This window comes from Typha latifolia, chromosome 8 (assembly GCF_019914945.1).
Source record: "Typha latifolia isolate L0001 chromosome 8, TyphaL0001v2, whole genome shotgun sequence".
Lineage (NCBI taxonomy): Eukaryota > Viridiplantae > Streptophyta > Magnoliopsida > Poales > Typhaceae > Typha > Typha latifolia.
In genome coordinates this window covers 1,423,282-1,436,558 of record NC_133093.1, presented here as the reverse complement: position 1 = coordinate 1,436,558, position 13,277 = coordinate 1,423,282, and the positions used below count along the sequence as shown (strand labels likewise).

General features: G+C 34.6%; 2 protein-coding genes across 2 annotated transcripts; one reads left to right on the top strand and one right to left on the bottom strand.

Moving 5' to 3' along the window:
* The first annotated feature begins 84 nt into the window (after window positions 1-84).
* LOC140793897 (disease resistance protein RGA2-like) lies at window positions 85-1,655 on the top strand. Its single transcript, XM_073145666.1, has 2 exons — window positions 85-182; window positions 386-1,655. The coding sequence occupies exon 2, from the start codon at window positions 420-422 to the stop codon at window positions 1,551-1,553; it is 1,134 nt and encodes a 377-aa protein (XP_073001767.1). The 5' UTR covers window positions 85-182; window positions 386-419; the 3' UTR covers window positions 1,554-1,655.
* Window positions 1,656-2,979: 1,324 nt separating this feature from the next.
* Window positions 2,980-8,483, bottom strand: LOC140794074 (very-long-chain aldehyde decarbonylase GL1-2-like). Its single transcript, XM_073145913.1, has 11 exons — window positions 8,324-8,483; window positions 8,003-8,217; window positions 7,650-7,885; window positions 7,238-7,457; window positions 6,056-6,177; window positions 5,032-5,288; window positions 4,734-4,841; window positions 4,016-4,222; window positions 3,794-3,904; window positions 3,459-3,632; window positions 2,980-3,365 (listed from the first exon to the last, which is right to left on the bottom strand). The coding sequence occupies exons 1-11, from the start codon at window positions 8,372-8,374 to the stop codon at window positions 3,210-3,212; spliced, it is 1,857 nt and encodes a 618-aa protein (XP_073002014.1). The 5' UTR covers window positions 8,375-8,483; the 3' UTR covers window positions 2,980-3,209.
* Window positions 8,484-13,277: the final 4,794 nt, after the last annotated feature.

The window sequence follows — 13,277 nt, the reverse complement described above, 5'->3', positions numbered from 1 at the left end:
TTACTTTTTTGTTGGCCATATTATTCCTTACTGATCCATCCATCACCATGAAAGAATACAAATTGTACTTTTCTTCCTCTACTTGCCATTCTCCTCTTTTTAACCCACCCCTTTGTTCTGCTTGGCTCTCTCCATCTCTACTCTCTGCTTCCATCTTCCAACTTCTTTGCCATTCTTATAAGGTATGATATATATTTACACTTTTGGTTGTTATCTAGCAAATTAATCTTTTATATCAATTGTTTATTTAACATAATATGAAGGCTTGATTTTTGTAATGATAATTTCGAACTTCGCCTAGCCTCGATAAATGTTTAAATGTATGATATATATTATTTATTCGTTACTTAATAGCTTAATTTTTGCTCAATTGATTGTCTAATAGAAGCAAATAATCATCTCAAACTATAATCTCAACTATGCTACGAGATCTGGAGACCACCATCCTCCCCCAGTTCCAACTTATGATCGAGGCTGTCGAAAAGAGCTGCGAGCATAGGAGAGAGCTGGAGCTATGGCTGAAGAAGCTCAAAGATGCTCTTTATGAGGCAGCGGACATGGTGGACTTGTATGATCGCCAGCTTCATAAAGAGAAACCGATGAAGAAACTTGTGAGAAAGTTGAACATAGGAATGTCCCATTTGGCCCTTCAAAAGAGTAACAAGATTAGAAGAAGTCTAAATAAGTTTGAGAAGATTGCTTTTGAAGGTAATACATTCCATGAACTATCTAATAGACGACCAAATATGACCACCTCCATACCTCCACAACGAGTGTTTGGGCGAGATGATGAACGCGAAGAGATAATAAATAAATATTTACTTAGTAAAAGAGGCTTCTCGGCCGTCGCCATTGTTGGCATCGCAGGTGCTGGTAAGACCACTGTTGCACAGTTAGTCTACAACGATGAAAGAGTAGTTGAGCATTTTGATGTTAGGATTTGGGTCTGCGTCTCTCGTGAGGTCGATGTCTTCAAGCACACGAGAGAGATGATCGAGTCCGCTTCTAAGAAGGAGTGCCCACTTCTCGAGAATCTTGACGCGTTGCAAGGTGTGCTTATGAAAATGATAAGATCAAAGAAAGTATTGGTAGTGTTCGATGATGTTTCGTGCGATGAGTCAATGAATGAGACAGAATGGGAACAACTTGTTGCTCCTCTAGCTGTTGGAGATAATGAAAGCAAGATGCTAGTGACTACAAGAACAGAGAATATGCCAATGGCTTTGTGCCCTAAAAACATTATGCGATTAAAAGATCTAAGAGAGGATGAGTTCATCTCACTTTTCATGCATCATGCTTTTGGCGAGACTAAATTAAATGACTCGTATCAACAAGAGGAGTTAGAGAAGATAGGGAAGCAAATCGTGCAAAAGCTAGGTAAATCTCCTTTCATGGCGAAAGCAGTAGGTGGTCAGCTGAGTAAAAGACGAGAAGTAGGGGCGTGGAGAGCTGCTCTTGAGCGAGAGGATTTGAATGACACTGCACAAGCTCTGTTGTGGAGTTATCAACGCCTAGATACAGCATTGCTTCTTTTATTTCAGTCTATTTCGTAAAGACTTACTATTTTTTTTTTATCAAATAACACTGTATTATTGTAATATGTGATTAGCACCTTATCTTTAAGATAATTTGTAATATGACCCATTTAGGTTGCATATAATACTCGGCTAATTTATTCTAACTTATCTCTAAAAAAATGGCATCAGAATATGAATATTTGAGCAGGGATGCTAAGTTTAACTTTTCCTTAACCTCTAAAATATCTTAGCATAAAAGTACCATTATAAAAGCAAAACTTTGTCAAGAATTAATCTTCTTCTTAAGGGTATGTTAGAGTAAATTTTGTTTGCATGGGTTAGTGTTCTTTTTTTCTTAAAAAAAACTTCCTATATAAATCATAATATAGAGTTAATAACAGTTATAGCTGCAAGGTGTCCTATGAGAATTATAGATAGAAAAAGAGAGGTTAAGATACAAATGCCTCGAAGAGATGTATGGTGCTAATAATAAAACCACTAAACTGTAGGGTATTATTTGAAAATTTTTAAGACTAGGTTCTGCCTCTTCTTATAAATAAATAAATAAATATATATATATGGATATTTATATATTTAATTTTTAATATCTCAAAAATATATTGAGTTAATTTTAACCTACCAATAAATTATAAAATAGAAAATATTTTATTACTTTTAAAAATACTCCTTATTTTGACCGAGGAAAATTTGCATGTGACATTCTATCTTATGACAAAATTGCGGTTTGCACCATATATTTTTACTATTTATAAATCATGCATTATGATTTAAATATGTGCAGAAAACACCCTACCGTTAAATCTGTTAGTTAAACTTAACCAAACACCTAAACTAAGTTAACTATAGTAGAAAGATTACAAAAATACGCTCAGTTAAATTATACTTACCCAACATATATTTAAATATATTTTAGTCATTTAAAAAAATTAATTTGACAGAATATTTTCATCTATTCAAATAATTAGTTCAAATTTAACTCATAGTGTTTTCTGCACATAATATTCGTTAAATTATAGAGCTCAACTTGCAAATAATGAAAATATAGGCGTTAAATCTTAATTGCATTAATTATCTACGAAGAAAAATAATGGCATGGTATTTTGAATCTTTAAATATTCATATAAGGGTATTTAAATTTTTGATAAATTTTTCCTAGACTCGCTTATTTTTTAGTAGTACATTGATATATATATATATATATATATATATATATAACTTCCTAAATACCTCTTTCCTGTAAAAAAAAATGTCATGTTCAGCAAATATCTATGCAATTATTCTCAGTATCCAATCTCCATCATACCTAATTACTACTCAACTAAAGTAGTGAAGCCCTCTAATTACATGGACAAGGCCATCCACATCCACATACAAAAGATTAACATCTTGGTGCATGCATGCATGCATGCATTAAGCAAGGTTGATCATCGACACATCCCTATGGCAAACATGTGTTCATATATATGTGAGAGAGCTATGCTTCTCAATTTCTGTTACATTGAACAAGAGCGAGATAGAGAGAGAGAGAGAGAGAGAGAGAGAGAGAGAGAGAGAGAGAGAGAGAGAGAGAGAGAGAGAGAGAGAGAGAGAGAGAGAGAGAGAGAGAGAGGAAATAGAGGCCATAAAGAGAGATGAATACATTATGTTATTATGTTATGGCACTTCTTAACCTCAGGCAGGTGATAGGCCATGCTTCAATGCAGCTTTCCAGACGACGTCGATCCGGTCGACGTCGATGGCGCCGACCTCGTGATGAGTCCAGCCTTCTAAATGGTGGACGACGCCGCCGGCGTGGCAGGCATGAACTATTCCTCTCTCCATTGTGTACTGTTTGTTTCATGATGAAATCGTACTATTACTCTGTTGTAGAAAAACATGCAGAACTTAAAACTTATACATGAAATGAGTACTAAAGCTTACCTCGCAAACTCCTAACCCTTGCACATCCTTAGGAAGCCTCATGGCAGCCAACTTTCCATAGGTACAGTCTCTCCTGAAGCTAATGATTGGGGGGACAACGAATTGGTGGAAGTGCGTGCCCGACGGCGCCCATCTTTGTTCTCTCGGCGACAACCATTTTCCGACGAGCCACGTCTGTAAAAATAACATATTAACATATAGGGATTCTTTTCTTCGCTTTCGCACTCTATATTAATATGCGTTTATTGCAGTTTACACTCTTATCTTTTCATTACTTTTAATTCGACATAAACCCTAAACCCTAAATAAATAAATAAAAGCCTAGTATTTGTTACCTTGCAATTTTGAGCTGCTTGGTATTTGGTGACTTGAACAAGGTAGTGTTGGAACTCTGGAGGGGCTTCCCTCTGAATTTTTAAGAACCTTTCAGTTGATAGAGTAAGCATCTGCGAAAAAATAACAGAAACAGAGAGAAAAATTACTTCATTTTAATTAGTTAAATTTACTAGAGAATTCTTATGATGAAATATATTATAATTATATATATATATATATACCAGGACTCGAATTTTTTTCCTGCAGAGGTATAGAGCTATTGCTCTTCCAAGCTTAGATGTAGCTCCAGTGAGGAAGACCTCCTTCACATTGTTGGGAATTTCATTTAGGATCACTGCTGCTGTTAGTGTGTTGCCATGCACAACTCTCACTCTCAGATCTGGATGCTTGCTTACAAACAGTGTTCCACCTCCATTTAGAGCTTCATTCTAGAACAAACAGGAGAAAACAAAACAGAATAAATTTTCGAGTACCGCTATACATATAAACAAGAATATCGGCACTTCTGTCTTTTAACAATTAAATTTATAAAATTTTACCAGTTACTAAGGCTCGAGGGATTGAATTTGAACTTAACTTCTTCTGATTTGCTACTATGTTAGCTCATCAATTACTCTCAAAACTTTCTTTTATGTTCTAACTACTATGAAGTCTCCTAACAAATAAATTAATCTAAGTCAATAGAGAGCTACACCATAAGTAGAGAAATAAAAAGTTTAACAAGAAAGTACTAATGTGGCCCTGGAAAAAAGCATTAGGTCCCATTGGATCCTTTATCTGTAAGCTCTTATACCAACTCAATTAATCTAAGGGATCCATTAGTTTGGTACCAGAAATAATTAACTCCTTAGGACCACACCGCTCATAAATGCCTCCACATGGTTCTCTGTAAGGAGGAGTTATCCAGGGATAGATATTAAAAGGTAAGATAAAACTAACCTTGTTCAGTGCAGCAAGGCTTAGCACCTTCACTCCCATCTTATCTGCCCTTAGTATTGCTAGCTCAATCTGCTTATTGATGCCATCTTTCGCAAACGGTAAGAAGTACTGCATGCATTCAAAATCATATAACTTAATAACTGTTCTAAAAGCTTAAGCTGATAGTGATAGATGCATATAAAATGATTAAATTACTCTTCTTTTTTATGAAGTAAGCAATTTCTACTAGGGTAAAATGATCATCTTTAAACTCTAGAAACAAGAGTTTAAAACAACCGTGAGAAAAAGAAAAGTAGACCTGGAATCCGTATCTTGGAACAGCCCACGTTTGGTGGAGTCGACCCCTGAGGTTGTAGAAGCTGACCAAGAAAGTCTTGGACCAAATCCACATCGCCACCATTGCCAGGAAGGCCAGAGGCCAAAGAGGCAGAAAGAGGGGATTAAACGCGAAGGGCTTCGAGCTAACAGCACGGAAACCAAAAGCTACGTGCATGGAGGAGATCACGTCCACCACATGCACGAGGAAGACGAAGTCTGGAACTTGGTCATTCTTCCCTGCAGAATCGAATAGAAATCACCAATAGGATGTCAATTTATCGGCTACTTAAAATAAAAGATTAAGCTAACAGAGAATGATAGCTTTAATATTATTTCATATGTATATTCTTCAAACACTTTCTTAGAACAATCTGAATAATAACCACAAAAGAACCAATAAGAATAGACTTTGGAATAATATATATATATATACTCAGTAAATTCCCTAGTTTTAATCTTTTGATATTCAAACTGCTGTGGCATGCGAGTTCTTTATTCATCAGTAAAAGAAGACAAGATCAAATTGAAAAAAAAGTTGCAGTAAGATAGTGCAAGTTACCTTGTCATGTGGCAGGCAAAGCCATAAAAGCAAAAGTGCTTTAAGTTCAGAAAAGACTAGTTCTGGGCCAGCACCAAACACCCAAAACTTTGTACAAATAAATTGTCATGTGATGGCCCAAGGCAAAACTATTCCTATATCTCATGCATAGTAAGTACTCCATTTGGGAGATGCATCTATCTGCCACTATCTTACTGAGAACTTAATTTTATTAGCACTTGCAACTACTGGACATGCGCCTTGCATTGGCTATCAACAATGTTCAATACTAGTAATCACTTTGTGCCCATAATTAAGCACTGTACCCCACTGCTTGTTTCAAATAGGAATTGATAGTACCAAGTGGGTAAAAATAAAATAAAATAGCATGTAAATAGTTTTTCTTATTTGATTCATCTATACTAGTTCGTACACTTTCTACTAGCTAGGGAGGATGCACTGGTACCTGAACTTATCTCCTTCTGCAACTCCCAGGAGTTGGTATTTAGTGTTCCTCCTATTAAATCAAACAGAGGCATAAAGAGGCAGAAATTTGAGCTCTTCTCTATGTTGTGTAAGCTGTAATACCTGCATAAATAAATTTAAAAAGGTACACTCCATTTGAGCTTCTTTTGGGCCATAAATGAATGATATTAATTGTAGTAAATTAAATAGGAAGAGGTAATTGGATCGGCCTTCAAGGAGTAAGACATGATAACTTTCACCGAGATCCACTATCAATATTATGAGGTTTTGGTCCCCCATCAGATGAGAACAAATATGCACAACTAATAATTCTGTATAATTGACTTGAGAAATTATTGATATCACAGTAAACTTTACTACTTGCGGGCAAAAGTCAAGACTAAATATTTTCAAAGGTGTTTAGGGGAATTAAATTGAAGGTTCTCCTAACATGCATGCTGTACCAAATGAGTCATTTTCATCAATTAAGCTTATTTGGTGGCATGACACCGAATAACAGGCTGGTAGAACTAGACAGCATATCAGAATGGATTAATTGGGGCACTAATTATCATAGTTTTGGCCGTTAGCTATAATAAGAAGATCAATTAAGACCTTGGTGAAGGGTACAAGTTAAAGTTTTGAACTGAAAGAATGTTTGCTTAGCTAATTAATGAGGCAGCATGTGAGATTCTCCAACTCATTATATATGAAACTTTCCCATCACAACTAATTACTCACATTCCATTCCTAGTACTAAATATGCGGATTTCAGTTTGTAAAGGAACTACGCTTAGGTAATATATGTATCTTCTTTGAGTACTTTTGTAACAACTACACATGATTATTTCTTATACTTTGGAAAAACTTATCCCATGGAAATTACCTAATCTTATGTCTTAATTTTTTCACTGTACTTAGAGTTTGTGCATGAAAATATTAAAGGGAGGTTTGGGTTACTAGTGTGGGTTACTAGTTTTAAGGTATTGTGCTACATGACATTCATTTAAGTCAGCAGTACTAAAGTTTCTAGGTAACATCCTACTTGTAGCCCATTGGAGGCAATGCCATCTTAGACTGTCATTACACGAGAACTTTACCTTTACCTTTGACTTTTAAGTTACTGCTATAACATCAAAGAACAAAACGTAAAAAGTAATTAAAAGGGGGTAAAAAGACTTACGTGGGAGTATAAATGAGGTATCTAAGCAAGGGGATAGCCTGAAATAGTTTGTGAGGAAACACCTCTACATTGGAGTATCCCATGCACCTTAGGAAATCAAACATGAAGATGTGGCCATAGATCAACCCAATGGAGCCAGATCCCAGCAAAAACGCCCCAAGAATTGGTCCTCCCATTGCCAATGTCAACACAAGGTGCTCCAAAGGTGTGGCAAATCCAGCTGATCCAAAGAGGAAAAGAAACAAAAAAAGGGAGAAGGGAAAAAAAAAAAAAACAAGTTTACAAAGCAGCAATATTTAATACCCCTATGCCCCCTTAAAGAGGGAGGAGTGGAAGAAGACAAACTGGTCCAAAGAAAGGTAAGTGGTTTCATTTCCTCATGCATTAAATTATCACTGTTTGCAAGTTGTACCTGTGTAGGGTTGGGTGACTACAAACGAGTGATGGGCTGAATGGTATTGGGAGAAGAGAAAGCCGTTACTATGCAAGCACCTGTGCACCCAATAGAACACTGGCTCTGATAAGCCTACATGGATCACCAAAGCAATGAAAGAACCTCTCAAATCCCACAGTGGCAGCTCCTTCATGGGTGGGAGTGTGTTGAAGAGCATGGATCCAATCAGAGCTTGGAGAATAAGAAAGTCATCCCTGGCAAAGAGTTGGTGAAAGAAATAAGAAGAAGAAGAAGAAGAAAAAAAAAAGTTAGTTCGAACTCATGATCTACTGCTCTGATGGTATGTTAATATGTTTGTGTTAAGTACTGACCATTGCCATTGCTCGTCGATCTGCTTGAAGTTGATGCCGTCTCTGACCACCCTCCGCCGCCGGGTGAAGAAGAGCATGCTGCTGAAGGAGAACCAAAGCTGGTGGACGAGGGCTCTTAGGGCATAGAGGACAAAGAGGTGAAGCCACCATGAGTCTAGTCTTCCTTGTGACCATGAATGCATGGCCTTGGCGATGAGAGGCCCATAAATGACATACTGCACGAGAGAACCACACATCATGATCTTATTATTAGTATCTGAACATAAAAACACACTATTCATGTACATGAAAGGAGGAGTAGGGAGAGATTAAGATCCATGCCTTGTATGAACCCATGTTAGCCCATGGCCAAGAAGACAAGGGAGCACCCATTTCCTATCACACCTTGGATCGAGAGAAGGAGAAAGAGAGGTGGAGCGGGGGATAAAGAGAGGGTTGCTTATCTAAGTTAAGGACACTCTTGTGTCTATATATAACAAGAGGTAAGGTAGAGAAAGAGATAAAGTGATGGGGAAGTTTAGTAGTAGATCTTAGTTGGCTTAGCTATATGATCATTTTCTATAGCAACTTAATTAAATTTCACTTTAGAAGTTGCTAGGAAGCCAAATCTCTTTCTCTCCTCTCTCCTCTTTCCTCTCTCTATGAGATGGGTATAGGTGGGCCCACGCATCCATAAAGGCTAAAATTTAAGAACACAGCCATGAGCAGTTGCACCTCCTAATCAATACTCTGGTGCTGAGATTTTGTCAAGCACATCACGAGGGGCATCCAACCATCATGGCCATGGATTCAGAGCACTCCAATTATACCACGCATCATCCCCACAGCTGTCTCCTGTGGTCTGGTCTTCCATGGCTGTTTGGACACTTAGTATTAATGTCATGAGAGGGATATTATAACCATCCATGTTGATAAATTAAGAAAAAATAAATATGACCAACAACGGGTTAAAAATAGTTTTAGATCAAATGAGTCCGAATCCTATCTTATCGGACTTATATGTTGTTTAATACCAAGGATTGGTGATCAACCTTGCCTTGTCTAATTCTAAACTCTAGCTATAACCAGCCACTTGATTATAGCAATTAGATCAGATTAGTTTCAAGCTTGACTTGACTTGGAAGTGAGTTCAATTCAACTATCTGATTCAAGTTAATCTGAGTTCGATCATCAAATTTGAATATACCAAGCTTAAATATAGTCCTCGAAATAAATTTTGTATTATATAGAAAAAAAAAAAAATATATATATATATATATATTAACAACACTCTACGTTCTTCTTTTAGTATTATTTACACTCTACCAAATGAAATTTTATTACTCAACTCATGGCAGCTTCGCTTAATAGATAATTATTATATGTATGAGTTAAAGTAACTGCAAATGCAAAATAATTCGGTCTTTAACGTCCAGTAAAGAGTATTTCAAGTATTGTCAGATTTTTATTTTAAAAAAATTAATTTATATAACACAAGCTAAATGTAAGGTATTTTTAATAAATTTCCCTAGAAAATATGTACGTAGAAATTACGAAACTTAAGGAGTCAAGCTTGTTTGAGCCGATTACCTTTGAAGCTCGGCTTAAAATTAATTTAAATTTGATTTGATCTTAATTGAGCTTAATCAAGATTAAATGACAGTACAACCATTTGTACTATGTTGTTCATATCCAAGGAGCTATACATCTATGCAAAAGTACTAAAAGGATCAAATGTTCATGATTGCTATTATGATCACTGGAGTATAAGAAAGTTCTTCTTTAATTGCATACCGACTTGGATGATATGAATGTATAAGTTAATTAAGTGGTTAAGTTCCATTTTCTGTAGTCTTTGACAGTACTCAAAATTCTTGGCTTACAGTAAACTGATCATTTGATTAGCTTGCATTTAGGTTAATTAAATATATTTTATCCTGTAATTTGGATATAAATGTTTTTTTACCTCCTTGAGCTTTTATATTTCTTTAAAACATTAATAAATATTGGTTGAATGATACAAAACAAAAGATTAGGAGAGTAAAAAAAGCGCAAGCACTATTATCTTTGGATGAAAAATCTAAAGTTAATTTACAATGTATGAGAGTAAATTGTATTTAACTCTTTCTTTTATGTTCTCCCTTAAACAATATCACAATTAGAGAAAACGGGAGGTTTGATTAAGTAACACCATCTTGGTTTCAACCTAGGTAGGCGAAGGAGTATATATTATATGTTAAAAGTCAAAATTTAATATGTTTAACTTCTAAAATCCATTTTCAAAAAATTTACAGTAGAAGTTGGGAAAAGCATTTTAGGAATATGATTATAAATTTTTTTACACTTAATGGAGGTGAAAAAAAAAAAATAAATTTGGCTGGCCCAAACCAATAAAGTAAAAGAGACCTATTTCTGCCAAGAAAGTAATAACCCACCAACTCCAAACTACGATCATGTAAACTGCCGGACATACAACTTTGAACACATTGATTCTTATAATTTATGATATTGTTTTAGGACAGAAAAAAAAGAAGAAAGAAGAGTGGACCAATTTTGACTTGTATAAGAATGGGTCAATTGGGTGTCTCGTAGTTTAATGGGTTGAAGATTTAACGTAGGAACCTAATCCATTAATGTGACTGACACTGCACATACATTGGTCAACTAGTGACTCTACATATATACAACTTCTAACATACATGAATCTTATCTACCCTAATTTGGGACTATGTAGAGGCCGATCCCACACGAAATGGTGGGAGAATATCATATAAATAATACTTACTCAAATACTATGACTTCTTTGTATTCTCTACTCCTTGTATTTTCTCTTGATCCGAATCAGTAGGATATAAAAAATTGTATTTGATTTATAAGAGATAAGCTTATACTTTTCATTTGTTTTTATTTCCATATTTTCTCTACTATTATTTTACCCTAATGGTAGATACCCAAGAAAACAAAATATTATAACTTTTATACTAATTTGTCACTAAGTGTTGTTACTAGTTAACTCGTAATGTTTTTGAGGCAATAAAGAGAAAATATGAAGGTTAAATAAAGCATGTTAAAAATGCGTAGCGTAAACGATAATAAAACCAAAAGAGAAGTGTCAAATATAATTTTAACTAACATTATAACATAGCTCAAAAATTTGTAAACAATAGTTCTTATTCAATTGTATGATGCATGTGAGGTGAAATCAATGGGATGTAAGAAAGTTTTGCGAGGATTTTAAGAAATAGTTTTGTTTTGTGGCAGGCATAAATTCTCTTTCATTACCGACTATGAACTTAGAATTAATGAGATATTTATTATGCCATATTGTGAAGTTGACACATACCAGCATCAAAATAAGACTTAATGTTTGAAAAGGAAACATCAAGTTCGGGAAAATGCTCCGAGAAAAGAAAAAAAAAAGAAAGAAAAAAGAAAGAAAAAAGCTTTCTTCCAACTGTTTTTAAGGGAAATGAGAATCAGCAAGACAAACTTAGAAGCTCGAAGAACTGCAACAAAGTATCGAGAAAAAAGTCCTTTTAAGTACACTCAAAACCTAGCAACTATCCGGATTTGTAAAGCAATATTTACTCCAATTTGCTTTGCATTTTCGACAATAATAACATCAAATTTTTACTATATCAATCTATGTTGTTTTCTAATCTTGGTATCAAGTATGTATCTTTCTTTCCTTTTATTAGCACTTCAATTTGAATGGGACCATTTTATGTACGAGTGAACCATGAAATATATTCACTTATATGAAAACTAGCAAGCAATACTTTTGTAAATAGTATATCTGGTTGTAACTTTTCAAAGATTTTACCTATTTATTTGCTTATTGCAGTCGAGCAAGTTTTAGAGATGGATGATGAGTTCAAACCTAGTTTAATCCATTTTGATCTCTATCTTCCACTATTTATATGTGCCTAGCGGTGTGAAGTATCGTATATTTTATTATTTTTTTATCTATCTATGTCGCAGTATATAGGGTCCTATGTGAAGAATATTTTTAAAAATATGACATATATTACTGGTCTATTATATAACACCTGACAACTTCCAGGGTACATCCACATTTTTGAGCGATCATTAATTATCACAAGTAAAACAACCACTTAAATTTTCCTCACAAAAGAAAAAAAAATATTTAAGAAGAAGCAACCGCCTGCATTCAAATGAATAGGATGTAGAGAATCAGAAGATATTAATAGATAGATAGAGAGTGAGAGAGAAAGCCTTGGTGAGTTGCATCAGGAGCTAAAGCTTATATTTTCCTCACAAAAGAAAAGAAAAGAAAACAAGATATATATATATATATATATATATAGAGAGAGAGAGAGAGAGAGAGAGAGAGAGAGAGAGAAGAAGAAGCAACTGCTTGCATTTAATTGAATAGGATGTTGAGAATCAAAAGATAAAGATAGAGAGAGGCTGAGAGAGCGAGAGAGAGGAGTCCTGATGGGTTGCATCAAGAGCTTAGCTTTAAATGAGGCAGAGTAGGTGGCAATGTGTTGTTGGAGCTGTCATCTGTACTATCTTAGACCCAATAAATGAACAAAATGAATGAGTTGAAATAACGAAGAAGAGAAGAAGAGAAGTCGTATGCAAATTAAGCTCCACTGCTCACCTCAGGAGGACACATGCTGCTCTTAAATACCTCTCCATTAATCCTCATTCATATATATATCGTTGTTGTTTACTTGCTAGTCTTCAAGGAAAATATATGACATGATGTTGAAAGACAACCAACTAGAAAAAGGAAATGAAAGGTGGTCGGCACCCGCTATGAATCTATGTTGGTTTTGATCCTGTATACAAACAATGATGCATAATATTATTTTTTGGAATAATTCTCGTAAGATAATTTCATGTTATGATTAATCACACTAGCAAATATGGACTAAAACAGATGTTACTTGTACGCAATGTGTTTATATGAGCAGATATTATATGCAAATAATATGGGTTTTAAATAGATTTAATTTGTAAATCAATTCCTGAATTTTGGATGCAGCTGAACTTCAATTTTTTTTTTTTTTTACTTTTTAATGTTATATATAGCTGGTAGAAAGACTTATGGCTCTCATGTAATGTTAGATAATAATATCTTATAATTCGATAACAAATATCATACCCTTGACTCTCTTTTTTTTCATATTATCTTTGCTTCTTCATTTTTTTTTTCTTTTCTTTTTCAACTTTCCTTAATATTTATGAAATTTCATATAATGACCATGGAAAACTCTTTCAAAATATTATAATTATTACCGCATTATTTAAAATATCATAATTAACC